The sequence below is a fragment of the Triticum urartu genome, chromosome 3A, assembly GCF_056163025.1.
Source record: "Triticum urartu cultivar PI428250 chromosome 3A, HENAU_Tu73, whole genome shotgun sequence".
Classification (NCBI taxonomy): domain Eukaryota; kingdom Viridiplantae; phylum Streptophyta; class Magnoliopsida; order Poales; family Poaceae; genus Triticum; species Triticum urartu.
In genome coordinates, this window is record NC_141875.1 from 255512196 (window position 1) to 255527427 (window position 15232).

The 15232-nt window shown below is 40.6% G+C and overlaps 1 protein-coding gene across 1 annotated transcript; it reads left to right on the forward strand.

Moving 5' to 3' along the window:
• Positions 1-3664: 3664 nt before the first annotated feature.
• Positions 3665-14580, forward strand: LOC125543960 (protein MICRORCHIDIA 6). The gene is made up of 19 exons (XM_048707474.2): positions 3665-4112; positions 4219-4293; positions 5036-5070; positions 5175-5253; positions 5344-5433; positions 5525-5600; positions 6213-6291; positions 6405-6539; positions 7100-7198; positions 8112-8213; positions 8312-8458; positions 9214-9306; positions 10199-10250; positions 10837-10948; positions 12710-12870; positions 12944-13011; positions 13207-13283; positions 13637-13679; positions 14171-14580. Exons 1-19 carry the CDS (start codon positions 3782-3784, stop codon positions 14264-14266), a joined length of 1950 nt encoding a protein of 649 aa, XP_048563431.1. The 5' UTR covers positions 3665-3781; the 3' UTR covers positions 14267-14580.
• The last annotated feature ends 652 nt before the right edge of the window (positions 14581-15232 follow it).

The following is a 15232-nucleotide window of genomic DNA, read 5'->3' on the forward strand; positions in this document are numbered from 1 at the left end:
TTTCTTAGGTGATGGCAAATCTCCCATGATCGATGAAGCCCAAGAACTAACAACTCCGGAACCTGCCATAGTTAGTAGAAAACGAGAAACAAAATCCGAGAATAATGTCCTATGAACTACTAGGATGTGGCGGTAAAACGCTCACAATATAGCAAATATCAATATCTTACAAGTTCTTATCATGCAGTAGGTGGTGACAGGCAACCAGTGGTGTCAAATAACTCCAAAAATTGAGTATAGCGATTGTTAGGGGAACGTATGTATACCCGGTGTAGAAATATGTGAAGCTTGGAAGGCTTAAGTATATGGTAGCAAAAGATTAGCAATAATCAATTCAGAGATGCAATGTTGAATAAACGCTCAACGATAATATTGTGCTGGTCCTAGGCTAGACCCGACTAGAGATGCGAGTCTAGAACATTAATGAGGTCACAGCGTAGGACGACTAGCATCAATAAAGGATACGAATAGCTCTGGACAGCAAGATATAAGTGAAGATCACAACGGCGGTAAAGATAATGATGTGAAACAAGCGTCAAGCAGGATATATCAATAACTTTCTCTCCAACTTTTCTAGAGAAAAGTTTGTGTCAATTTTCTGATATTTTTTTTAAAAATGGCACTGACTCAAGCTTTTAAACGCAAAAAGAACCGCTTAATTCCAAGACGATATGAGGAGTCAAAAAAATCTAAAACTGGTCTAAAAAACTGGAACAAGCTGTGTTTGCGAACTTCAGAGGGCAAAAAGATTTATTTAGAAGCCGATTTTGAGGTGTCAAATATTGAACTAGCTTCTGCAACTATTTAGATGCGGCTCATAGCCAGCTTTTATTTAAGTACTCGCGGAGTCAAAACGGACTTCGTATGAGGAAGTTATGCCTGTTTTACTGAACAATGCACAAAACAGATTCTAATCCGAATTCAACTACGAGATTGAGTCTAGATAGATCCGAATTTTGTTTTTTTTCTTCTCTATTTTCTCCCTCACACTTTTTTCTTTTACTTTCTCTTTTTTTCTCTGTCTTTTTTTCTCTCTCCCTCTTTCCAAAACAAACTAGATAAGATGCAGATTGGATCAAGCGAAGATGTGAACGATTTCAACTATGATTATGACAATGAACGGTGGGTAGCATGTGGTAGAAATTGATGGATGGGTGGTGGACAACGGAAGGGATAACGATGTAGCGGCGGCGTGACTAATGTGAACAGAACTCGAAACTCTAAATGAACTAGACACTAAGACCAGCAACTCGACACGACGATGCAACCGATAATTTAACTATGCAAGCAATGAAAAGAAAATTGCAAAGGCTCATACTGGCTTGGACAAATGATGAATAGATCTAACTTTTTGTGGCTTTTTCTTAGACAATAGGTAAGAAAATAAATCTAATCTATGAAAATTTGGAAATTTTCACCGAGCAATTTGAAAACTGATACCACTTGATAGAGGCGAAGGTGTCCCGATTTTTCGATGAGATGGTAACTATCGATTTGGTGGAGTCGACTTTGACGACCCGACTACAAACGTGCACGACGTTGCGCCTTAGCAATCGCTAAACCAATCTCATAAGGTTACCAACGATGCTAGAAGCACGATCAGCCTGACCACGAAGGTCTATTTCTGCATACAATTGGAGAATAAGTAAGAATATAATAATGCAGTATGAATATTGCGAATATAGATGAAGTATTGATAAAGGTGGGGATCCGAAAGCGGCCTTGGTCTGGTTGTTGGACACAAACGAAGTACACGAAGTTGCGTTGGCTAACATTTAACTAAACAAATCCCATGGAAAAAGTTACTAGATGTATCTACTTATATAGGAGTAAGGAGTGGCGGCCAAGGAGATGGGAGGACGTCCCAAGACAGCCTAAAACTAACCCTAGGTCGTACAAGGCTCATGGGCCCACGTGGAGGTGATGCAACACCTTTGGACTTGTAGTTTGACTTGGATTCTGTTGCAGCGTCAGATTGTCTCGTTGATAACTCAATGCTCCAGACGAATTTTAAGGTGAATCCAATTTTGTTGGAAAGATCACGAAATCTACTTTCCAACAAAAAAAAGAATCACTCAATTCGGAGTCCGTATGAAATAGTTATTGATGTTTTGAGTCAGGTATGCCTGTGCAGTTCGAATCTGAATTCAGAACGTGAGAGACTTGGACTCTATCTTCTTTTGGGCTAAAAGTGACGTGAGAAGACCTTTTGAACAACACCTAAACTTCTCTTTTCCCCTTATCTTCATATGTGGACTGTACAAACGTCCCAGACACCTACAATTAAACATGACACAAAAGTTTGTGAAATATCTTTGTCCTGAATGACATAAATAAATTATTATATAGTTTGCATTAGAAACACCTCACAAATATACATATATGCAATATTTTTGGTCGTATCCAAGGTAGTCATATCCTCATCACCATGGGCACGGGGTCTAGGAGACCCATGCGCACGGGGGCACCTAGGAGGTGTTGCCTTCTTTTTTATGGGCCCTCCTTCTTTCCTATGGCCTTGGCGTCCTTCTCCTAAGTTTTGGGGATGTTCCTTAGCTGCCTGATGGGTGTAATCCTTGTCCCTAATGACACATAACATTCTTTGGTGAGGTAACATCCAAATTTCATCCATATCCATATCCATATCAATCTCATAAAGGAGTGAGTTCACCTCATTTCCGATGGCACGTACGCGAGCTCTTGTCAAAGGTTCTCGTGGTGCTTGATAGTCGGTGTAGTGTCCATGGGATGATCGAATGATGCTCCGCATCAGGTTACGCATAGGTCAGTTACATCTAATAGTAAACAAGCTCGGGATTGCTTCTAAGTCTTGAAGTAATGCACCAAGTCTTTCAAGAATTCCATTTTGATTCTTCTAGGAGGCCGACGAATGTGCCCATTGACTAATTATTTGGTGGTCCTTGACCCGACCCATGTGTCCGGGATTCAACGTGGCTACCACACCTTATTCAGAACACCATCATGAAATGATCGACATCTTCGTCAAAAAGCATCTCCTCTATGTCAGAATCATCCGACTCTAACAACGACGAAGAACTTCGATCATCCATGTAAAAAAATAATCAGTGATTTAATATAACATATCTCTCATCACCTAAAATTAAAATGAGAAACCGCTAGAAAGATTGTCTTTGGCAGGTAGCAAATCCGCACAACCGAGATCTCTTTCGCACCGTCGGCCAAAAGCAAACCTACCATCCCTACTTCCCCACGGCTCCAAACCTACGGCAGATGCAAAGACAATTTCGTGGCTTAATCGCTGCCGGAGCAGTCGGATCTGCCCGCAACGAGGCCCCGTGCAAAGCTCTGAGACATATTCATGGTGGCGGCCATGCTCCTGCGGTAAAGATCGGCAACCCCAAGCTTTAAAATTGGTGAAGAAGATGCGGGTGGAACTATTCGACAGTGTAGGATGGCCCAGGGCAGCAAGAATCCGCGACGAGATGCGGTGGCTGCGAAATGCTGGGCGCGAGTTAGAACGTCCGTAAGATGAAGAAATTAGTAAAATGAAAAGAGAAGATGGACATATAAGGTGGGAGGGCCGAAATATACAGCTTTCCTCCTTTTCTTTTTCAGAACAGGCCGTTTTACGGAATCTAAGACGATTTTTCTCTGAAAAAAGATGCTGAACGACGAATGAAAATCCGGGACACAGGCAACGAGTTTGTCCGCTCAACGACCCGCCCAGAAGCTCAGAGGGGACCGACTGACCGAGAAGGTAGAGTAAAAAAGAAGCCCTAGCTCCGACGCCGGCGACGGGATGAGGTCCGGAGGCGCCGCCGAGGTGATAGATCTCTCCAGCGACGACGACGGGGAGTCCCTCCCCTTTCCCAGCACCAGCGCCGTCACCGTCGCCCCCTCCTCCACCCGCGATGTCAAGCCGTACGAGCTCGCCGATGTGAAGCCCCTGCTTTACCCGATCCAGCACCCAGGCTGCTATGCGCTCGTGCCCGTCAAGGACGAGGACCCCGTGCCCTTGCCACTCGCCGCCAAAGCCCCCAGGGTCCTCCCCCCGCCGCGCCTCTGCCGCCAATTCTGGAAGTCCGGCGAGTATGTTGTAGCCCGCCGCAACCCTGACGCCGATGCCCCTGGTATGCTGACTGCAGAAATCTCGGCGACACGTCCCTTGTTTCTACTTTTTTTTTACTATGACCCATTTCCTTTTGATTTCGGTGTTTGTGATTTGGTGGTGTGCAGGCGGGCGGAATCGGCTGAGGATCAATCCAAAGTTCCTGCACTCAAATGCTACTTCTCACAAGTGGGCATTTGGCGGTATGAGAATGAACTAATCTTAGAAAATAACTCCATCTCGAGAAATTGACTCATTTGGTTCACAAATTCTTTCATACACTTAATGGCCTCCCAGTCTTTGTTAAATGCAGTTTTTTTAGCAAGATAAGAGTTCATACGCATAATGGCGTCCCAGTTTCTGTTGAATGCAGTTTTGTAGTAACAACTTGTCTTGTCAGTTGTCAGCTTGTCATTTATGTATTTAACTATCATGGGTTAATTCTCTTCCTCACTGCCACTTTATTTCCGGTTGTAAACATGTAATGGGAAGTTTAAAAAATTGCATGTTAGCAGTAAATATAGTAAAACAGTGGCTTCTAAATGGCTTACTCACTTAATTAAAACAAAAAGGACCTGAGACGTATGTTGAGAATTGTCATCTGAATTTTTGTCTGCCGCATACAAGGTGGCCTAGCCCATTTGTCCTTACAATCTGGGCATAAATGTCCCTCTCGATCTCAGAATCTTGTATTATAAACACTTGATCCACTGTTTACATCACTTTTGTAAGTACACGCTTGAATCATTGTGTAAATACTAGCACTTCGAAAACCAATCTAGGACATTATCGCGGTTTCTACTTGTTTTTGGGGTTAAATTCAAGCATATCTAACCTGATCCTAACCCACTTTCTTGTGTGTATAATGGACACACTTTGCTTTGCATCATATGGTACTTTCTCTTCATTATTTGTATCCAGTGTTGACTTCGTTAATTTTTGCAGCCATTGCTGAGCTTCTTGATAACGCTATTGATGAGGTATTTTCCGTATTTGACGATGCTCAATTAACTCCATCCTAAAAGGAAAAATAGATCAACATGAATGCTATGTATCGTTTATTTGGTTGTGTATTTTCTGTCAGGTGAATAATGGGGCAACATTTGTTCGTGTTAATAAATTCACAAACCCACGGGATGGTAGTCCCTCATTGTTGGTTCAAGGTTTGCAGCTTCAATATGACAAATAAATGTGTAACTATTCAGTTGGTAGAAACATTCAATAATGACCTTGGGGTGTTCTGTATGGCCAAGATGATGGAGGGGGGATGGATCCAGATGCACTGCGATGTTGCATGAGCTTTGGATTTTCAGATAAGCAGTCTGATGCTTTCATCGGGCAATGTATGTTCTTTGTGCCTTTTTTCCTATTTCCATGCGAGATCATCAATATCTTAAAGTCTTGCTATTGGATTCATTGTTGCCTGTTTGTCAGATGGCAATGGTTTCAAAACAAGCACAATGAGGCTTGGAGCGGATGTGATTGTTTTTACACAGAACCAAAAAAACTGGTATTTCTCCTTTGCACTCATTTAATCTAGGAGTCCAGTTCTTCACAATTACACCCTCTGTTCATAAATATAAGACGTTTTGGCAGTTCATTTTAAACTGCCAAAGTGTCTTACATTTAGAAACAGAGGTGGTATATCAGAACAAACATTTTGTGGTGTTACTTGCCACCTTGGTCGTTGGTTTCAAAAGTAACTCCTAGGGAAAGTACACTAAAATTTTCAAGAGTATTGTGCAGGAATGGATCTGAAAAATGGTGAAATATTTATTGAAAGTATTTCTAAGTGTTAATACGGCCTTTTGCAATGCTTTTGAATAAAATGTCCGTATGGGGGTAATTTTCACCTTTTGTGTTACATGAAAACAATCAAACATGTATCACTCTAATGTCTAATCTAATCTCATATGGCGACTGTTCATTTGTTATATTATTTGTTGCATGTTCCTTGTCAGACACACACTCATGCTTCACTGTAACGCTGCCACCACATGAGTTATCATTCGGTTATGTTGCTTAAAATATAATCATACCTCTCAATTCCTCTGTTGCCTCAGTAAAATGTCTGGCCACCCAGTTCATGTATCAATTCAAGCAATTTGTTGCTTTTTTTTAGGACACCGACAAGAAGTATTGGTCTTCTTTCTTACACATTTCTGATGGAAACAGGCTGCGATGATGTATTGGTGCCAACAGTAAGTTTGATGCTTTCTTTGTAAGCTGATGTCAAGTTCTGGAAATTTTAGTTAGCTGGGCTCTGAGCTATGTTGTAGTTTTACTTGTTCCCTTGCCCCATTGTCTCTTGCAGGTAGACTACCAATACGATCTTACAACTGCTTCATATACTCAGCTGTTACGTCATAATCAGAAACTCTTCTCTTCTAATTTGGCGATCCTTTCGAAATGGTCCCCTTTTGCTAGTGAAGCTGAGTTGCTTAAACAAGTATGTAAACTAGCATTTTATTGTTTTGGCATATTTCTGGCAACCTGTTGAATGGTGCTAACAATCATATAAAGATGAGTATACTATGTAAAGAAAGAGTTCGCAGATGCTTTTGGAAATTAAGAGGTTTGACAGATTAACCAATAGCCTGTATAGATGAAATGGTTTAGAAAGATGGTCCGTCTTCTTTTGTAGGAAAGAGACCTGCATGTGAAGGTGCTTATGGAACTGTTGAAGTCTTTTGCCCCCCATAATAGACTTGCATAGTGATTTTCTAATTCTTAAAAATCAATTATATGTTCTCTAGCATGCTATGTAATATTATATGTGTACTATATTCTTTATTTATCGCAAAAGGTTAATTGATGCATGTATAGTTTATCTGTAAATTAAGCCAAATGGTTTTCCTAGTTCCCATCAATTCTATATGTGACAGTTCCCTTGTAGAATAAGTGTCTCAGTTATCATAGATCTCTGTTAGTTAGGGCAAGCTGCCCAGTTTATCATTCTGGCTGATCTTTTCTCTGGTTTATCTCAATACTTTCTTACTTACGATACAGTTTGATGATATCGGAGAGCATGGGACGAAGATAATTGTATTCAACCTCTGGTTCAATGATGATGGGGACATGGAGCTTGATTTCAACTCCGATAAGAAGGTTTGTAATGTTGGCCTCCTGGAGCTATATTTGTGCTGGCAGATGATTTTGATGTCCCAAAACTTGATGTGTTATTGCATGAATTAACTTAGCTCGTTTATATTGAGACGTTGATGTCCCAATCCAGTTTGACTTAATTGTTTAGGATTAGCTTGAGGATTTCAGTAAACATGTTTTGACACACAGACTTGCCAGTATGCCACATTCCCTGCCCAGCACATCATTTTCCAAAATAACTAGTTGGGGCCCACATGTTATTTTGATGTACTATAGAAACCAGTTTCAACGATAGAAGATATGATGATAAGATGAATTTTTAGCTTGATCAGTAATTTGCTTGGCAAGCTCTAATTCCTCCCTGCTTTTCTTGTTAGTTCTGTAGGAGGTGGAAAGAGCGAGATATGTAATTAATGATAGCAAGTTCTTCAACAGGGCCTCCCCCTAGTTTTCTTTCTTAGTAGTTCTTCAATTGGGCTTTTCCCCTCTAAAATGCTTTTGAAATGGTAGACAACTAGCCAAACCTACATGATTGTGGACCACACACATATAAAATAAGTAGAACAGAGATATGTTTGTTATTTGCTTCGTTTTACAAGTAAGCCAGTTCTTGTGTAACACAATAGGAATAAAATCAAAGTTCCCAATCCAGTATTTGGAAGCATAACATTAGAAACATGACATGACAACTCTATAGAACTGACACGGAATTGATTTGAGATTTGATACATGCTGAATAAGTATTGTAGGAGTTTCTAGTTTTGATGAAGTGATATGTTTCAATACATATGCCATGCTATATAGTAGAAGTGTTTATTTATCTTACAAGCTACATGTTCTATCTGTGCATCTCCTTTGGGGTTATCATTTGAACAGTTCTACCATTGGCTAAACAGTTAGATATACAATAATTTAGGATATCCTCATTACTGGGGCACAGAAGAAGGTCAAAACCAACAAACATGAGAAGCTTATGACTCAGGACTACATTGCAAATCGACTTCGTTATTCACTTAGAGTTAAGTACTGATCCCCATTATCTGATTTATTAAACTTGTTTTGTTTATTTTGCTAGACAAACATGTCTCATTTGCATTTCTGCCTGAATTCAAGCAGGCATACGCCTCCATCTTGTATCTTCGTGTACCTGATAGTTTCAGGATAATCCTGCGTGGACAGGATGTGGAACCACATAATGTAGTTAATGATTTGTTGTATCGTGAATGTGTGTTGTATAAACCACAAATCGCTGGACTTCCAGAGGTATGTGTAACTTAGAATTTCTGAAGCATATTTTCCATTTCACCAATTTGGTCGATGTGAAAACCATTTTGAAGCTTCTTGTAAGATAGTTAGAATGATTGTATATGTTCACTTGTATGGTTGTATCCTGGATGTCTCTATTCTAATGGTTGGTTGGTCTGTTTTGTTAGAAACCTATCTTATTGCCATCTGCTAACTGCTTTCGCCTATGGATTTCTCATGATAAATTCCCCATATTGAATCTTACTCATAGAAGTGTTTTACTTCCATGGATAATCTGTTCTGTTTTTTGAGAAAAAATCAAGGTTAAATTGTACATTGCTTATCTAGTTATTTTCTGTTAGTCATATCCATGTTGTACAAAGTAAATCATTTTAGTTAAGTATGGATGACGAGGAGGTCCAGAATAGGTTTGCCCTTTGTGTTGTTGTACCATCCTTGTTAGAAATGTCTACATTTGCTACGTTATGCAACTTTTTCCAGAACCACTAGTTGCTAGGTAAAACAAGATCTTAATATATTAATAATACTTGAAACACTCCTTTGTAAGTCTTTTTAGCCTGGAAATGAATGTCCTACTGGATGGATCATCTAGTCCCTTGGTAGTGGTTTTTACTCCATGAAATGGTTACCCCCTCACCTCCACTAAAGTCTGCTTAGATTTTGCAAAATGTCCTGTATTTGTAATATAGTAGGCAAAACTTGTTTATATAAAGCATGCCTTCTCAGTGTACCTCCATGTTGTTTTTATTTAGCTATCTATAGTCACAACCATCGGATTTGTCAAAGGTGCCCCAGACACTGATGTACAAGGATTCAACGTTTATCACAAGAATCGTTTAATAACGGTGAGAGCTTTCTTCTTTTCCACGACACTTGACAACGTAGAATATTGTGCTTCTCAAGAAATAGTTTATTCATAGTCTTTATCTTCTGCGAAGGGGAGCCTTGGCGCAGCGGTAAAGCTGTTGCCTTGTGACCATGAGGTCATGAGTTTGAGTCCTGGAAACAGCCTCTTTAGAAATGCAGGGAAAGGCTGAGTACTATAGACCCAAAGTGGTCGGACCCTTCCCCGGACCCTGCGCAAGTGGGAGCTACGTGCACCGGGCTGCCTTTTTTTTTTAGTCTTTATCTTCTGTCAGCAATATGTTGCTTTTGACGTACTTTTATCATCAGAAAGCTCTTCCTTCAAGCAATGTCTTTATCTAACAAATGAATGACTCTAGACTATGGGAATGTAGTTCTAGTGAAATGCATTGGTAATTTATTTGAGTTATGGATAAGTCCATATCCTGTTGATGGGGATATGCTGTTCAGACTAGGGACTCCTTGGCAAATTGTGCATAAGACCTCCACTATAATCTGGTATATATCAACAATCTAAAATAGTTGGGTGAGAATATGCTGTTGTGACTAGGGAGTCTTTAGTATTTTATGCACAACACACCCAATTTAATCCAGTATGGATTAATTAACGTTCTAAATAGTTGCCCATGACTAGGTGCTTAGTGAGCCTTTTTTTTGCGGGTCATGCTTAGCGAGCATTCACCCAAGCTTGTAGTCTTCCAAGTAGCTAAATATTTTAAGAAACGTAAATATCATCCCTGCAACTTGAATAATAAAGAAATTGAGTTCACTATGTAGCACAATTGAGAAAATATGTGATGTATGATATTTACTAGATATGTTTCTTCAACCCTGTTGTTTGCTTGGCAAGTCACACTTCCAAATTTTTTGCAGCCTTTTTGGAAAGTTGCCAGCAACTCATATGGCAAAGGGCGGGGAGTTGTGGGTAAGAGATGTTTTACTTAATATAAAATAGATTTCCTTCGCCCACTTGTATAAGCTCCTTATATTCTCTCACTTTTCCCACTATATAGAAGTTACGGAAATATTTGAGACTTTTTAATGATTTTTTAAAACGGATTTCATGGATGTTTACAATGCTATAAGATGTACACGTACAAATTGTGGTGCTAAAATATGACCACATGTGCCTACACAAAACAATCAAATTGGTACAGCTAAGATGTACACGTTCAAATTGTGGTGCTTAAATATGACCACATGTGCCTACACAAAACAATCAAATTGGTACAGCCTAAACAGTGAATTGTATGCCATTCAAAAATGTACGGTTTGTTCTTTTTGTGTGGGACACATACGCTCCTGATTTTCTAGGCGTATATCAAGTTGGCACATATGCATGTAAACCCATGCATTCTTGTCATAACTTTTTGTAGTGGTAAAAGAGTAGAGATAATATAGGGAGCAGATCTAAGTGGGTGGAGATGATGAGCATTTGCCTTTTACGTAGTGTCCTATGCAAAATATAGAAGAAACATTATGCGTATGTTTTATTCTGTTGGTATTTTCAGGTATTCTTGATGCGAGTTTCATCAAACCTACCCACGACAAGCAGGACTTTGAGAAGTCAGTCCTTCATCAAAGGCTCGAGAATCGTTTGAAAGAAATGACTTATGAATACTGGTAAAGCTTTTTCTTTCAGAAAAATTCTAAAGATTTGCAACAGTAACGAACTAATGATAACTTGGTCACGTTTCTAATCTACAATAGACCCACACAAATATTATCTCATCATGCTAGCAGGTGTGCCCTGTTGTGGATCATTTTGCCAAATCATTTAATCAAAAAATTTGTCACTCGTTAGTCAGCACATGCTGTCTGGACTAAGAACCATAAGGCTGACCATATTGTGGGACCTTTGTGTAGTTCTGATAGTCCTTTTTTTTCTGTCATTTACTGGATAGTTCATACCTTTTTTCTTTGATGTCATCTGCTGGCAGCATACTTGCGGGGGGTGTTTGGTTAGCTGCGTTGCATGTGGCTCACATCTACCATGCAAATTTTGGTTGTTTGGTACCCTGTATGGGCTCTTCAGCCTGGCCCGATGGATGCAAAAAGGGGCCTCTCAGCCAGGCTGAGGGAAACGCAGGGATTGAGCGTAGCTTGCGTACAGGCTCGTTCCTTTGGTTTTCTTCTCCCCCCTTCGGTTTCTTCGGACCAAGCGCCGCCGTGCCCTTGTCAACGCCGCCGCCGCTGTGCCCTCGTCAAGCTCCGCCGCCGCGCCCTCGTCAAGCTCCGCCGCCCTCCTTCGCCCATGTCCAAGCGTTGCTGCCGGCCTCGTCAAGCGCTGCCACCGGTCTCGTTCGCCTTCGTCCAAGCGCTGCACGCCGGATCCTGCCGCCTCGTGCCTTCACAAGCGAGGATCCACCGTCAGGCCATCTGGAGTCATCGAGCCCCAGATCCCGTCGCCATGATCCACGTTCCTTCCTGATTTCAGCTACATTCTGAAAAACCTGCATGTACAGCCAGCCATATCATACAAATTTCACCAAACACTCATCTCGGCTCATCATTGCATCGGCTGAACCAGGCCGCACTCACCCAGCATCCCCCATGCCATGCAGCCTAAAGCTACCCAGGGAACCAAACACGTCCCGTGATGTTAATTTAGGTGCGCTCCCTAGGTCCTGAGTTTGCCATTCAAAATGTTAAAAAAAGCATCCGATATAATTTGACAATGCTTACACGACATGCATATAAGACTTAAATTTTGATCCAGTTTTTTGAGCAAAAAACTTACGTTTTATTGCAGTATGAAATCAGAACTGTACTGCTGTTACAATTGCAGAAGCATGTCTTGAAAAGAGCCATCACATGCATTGCAAAATAGTGAAGATTGGATTGTCAAGTCCAGTCATGACTGCGTTGTACTTATGAGTAGCCTTTTCCTCACAAAATTCCTCTCTTTAATCTGTGGCCTACTACTCTGCATTCTAGTACTTTAACCCCGAATCGTGCATCTATTGACTCCCTCCTTGTTTTATCTAAAGATCTGAGTTTACTTGACATGTGAAATATTTGCGATGCTGTACCTACTGTGAATGTGTGCTGGGCATGAGAACCCTGTGAACCACTGTAGTGCATGAACTGTAGCATTGCTGCACTGGCAACAGCAAGAGGTTTAGTTTGTTGATCACTGTAGGAAGTTGCTGATTTTGAGTTAATTGGATGGCCTGAGATCATAACTTGTAAAAGCTGAATATTATCTCATTTGAGATATATTAACTAGTTAACTGCTAGTTGTTAACCTCATCTTAAACTTTTACGTGTTTGTTGTGATAAATGACTATGATTGATGTGTGGGTGTTTGTTGTGTCCTTGTCACACTTTTTTGGGTGACTTAATGTCATCAGAATTTCATGCTTGAACTAATCATTTTTGTAGGGGCCTGCATTGCCATCGCCTTGGTTATGATAACAAGTCATTACCTAAAGCATCCCGTGCACTTTATCGTGCTAAGCAGACGGGCGCTGGTAGTTCGCCAGCAAGTGTTCCGCATCAGTTACTGACTGCTGATATTCCAACAAGCAGCTGTGTACAGAGTAGTGAGTAATCCATCTTTCTAGGGTCACCTGTCAAATTTCACCATTTGGTTAATGTTTTTCTGTTTTTTAACAGGCATGGGACAGAAGAGAAATTTCGATGCCCTCGGAGTCATCAGTGACATAAATAATCACCAGACGAAGGCAAGGGAGACTAGTAGCATGGGCATCTATCTTTTCTGTCTGGTTACCCCCACCCACACACTGCGCGCACGCACACGCTATACACCGCAAAACTAATTCTTTTGGTCCTCTTAGAAGCGCATATTGGTATGGAAAATCTTCAAAATACCATCAGCGTCCTTACATGGCTGATTTGTTGTTGGTTTTCTTTGACAGCATCGGGATGTTATTCAACGAAAACGATTTCATGAATACAAGACCTTGACACTTGAAAATGACAAATTGCGTGATGAGTAAGTACAATACAGAGTTTGATAAGGGACATCTATATATGCACTTTGTACATCTTTGTTTGTTAAGGAGCATCTACAGAGTTCAAAGCAGTTTAGGAAAGCATTTTCCCACATGCAATTTATCTGTTACTGCTGATGTAGTTAACGCAGAATATGAATAGTATATGTTGATAAAGAGGATTATCAGTTGCTCGTATGTCTGGGTACCATGTTTCTATTAGCAATATCAGGGTAGTATGAAAACAAATATACATGTAACATTAGAACCAAGAGGTTACAGCTTCTTCAAAGTAAATATGCCATGCGTGCTTCGACAATTTTAGTGTTAATGCCTATCTTTTTTGAATTACCAGATGCTTACAATACGAGGAATCAGAGAAGCAACTTGTCGAAAAGGTATTATTATCTTCTGTGCAAGTAAAGTAGTACCTCTTACTGTTGTTTCATGAGTGCAAATGACGAGGTACTGTCTCTAATTTCTGTGAATATGTACTTTGTCCAAACTTAAAGAAGTCAACCATTCTTGTAAAGTTCAGCCACATCATTTTTAATCTATTAATTGAAATCATGGTTTACTTCACCATCGTTAAGGTACAGCCTACATAGTATGAAGACCCTCCTTGTATTGAAAATGAATCCATTTAGTGGCTTAATGCCATCGCCATCATAATTTGGTAACCATGAGTTACATTTAATCTTTGGTTGGTGCCCTTGTACATTCCTTTGTGTTATCTCCAGAGCTTGACATTTTAGAGAAATTTGGCAATCTTGAGTTACATTTTACTCTTTGGTTGGTGCCCTTGCACATTCCTATGTGTTATCTTTAGAGCTGAACATTTTAGAGAACTGATTGATATAACAAAAGAATATTGTGATCATGCTTTTAGGAACAAAAGCTCCGGTATCAAATTGCTAAGGAAACAAAGAAGTATGAGGAATTATTAGAAGAGCTCAAATTATTAGATGTGAAGTTAGAGACATAGTGAACAGTTTTTCTTTGCACTTCTCCACCATGATAACTCAGCTTGGTTCTTGGCTGACTGTATTTGAAGGATACACATGCTGATTGTCGTGCTATGTGTACTAGCTATGATTATGGGAAGAAATGGTCTCATCGACCAGCAATATCTTCTGGCTACCCTTCACTGGGTAGAGATGTGCAATTTTGACACAATAATCTTTGTAGGGAACCTTGTGTTGAAATACATGCATGTATATATGTTGTAGAAGTATGTCCACCATGTAATTTGATTGTCTAATAGAGGTTTCACGAAAATATTGCTTCTATTTGTCATGATTCCGAAGTCTCTGAATATTACTGAAGAATGTATGGTTCGTTTATGAAGACCAGGCTCTAGTTCAGAGCAACTCTAGCAGACCCTGCAAAATCCTGACCCGCAAAATGCGTTTGCAGTTTGACGCGGATCTCGTTTGCGGGTCAAAAACGTGCGTAGCCGAACAGAAACCGTATATGGCACTGCATAATTTGAAAAAAAAAGTTCTGTGGGAGAAATTGCAACCGTAGTAGTTCATCATGTGCTACATATACTACATGATCAAAGACTAATTCATTACAAACACTAGTTCATATTACATACTACATTCATTACTAGTACTAGAGGGGGCGGGGATCTAACGGCGGCGAGCTCGCGGCCATGGACGATGCGGTGGAGGAGCTCAATCCTCCTCGTTGGAGCTGCCGAGGTCGATGTACTTCGCCTTTTGCTCCTCGCGGATGTGCCGCCACTCGTCGCCCTCCTTGGCGGCAAGGTTTGTCGTGACCGCCTGCTGGAACGATCTCCTCGGGCTCCTGCTTGACGGCAACGACCTCGATCTTCTCCAGCTCCTCCGACCACTACCTCTTCATGAGGAGAAGGCTTGCGCCGGAAAAGGAAGAGCTCGCGACGAAAGTGTTGGAAATATGCCCTAGAGGCAATAATAAAATGGTT

Excerpts from the sequence above, each read along its gene's own strand:
- LOC125543960 (XM_048707474.2), top strand. The coding sequence starts at position 3,782 with ATGAGGTCCGGAGGCGCCGCCGAGGTGATAGATCTCTCCAGCGACGAC. Across the intron at positions 5,254-5,343 it reads TCCCTCATTGTTGGTTCAAG|ATGATGGAGGGGGGATGGAT; the intron begins GTTTGCAGCTTC and ends TGTATGGCCAAG. Across the intron at positions 6,292-6,404 it reads ATGATGTATTGGTGCCAACA|GTAGACTACCAATACGATCT; the intron begins GTAAGTTTGATG and ends TGTCTCTTGCAG.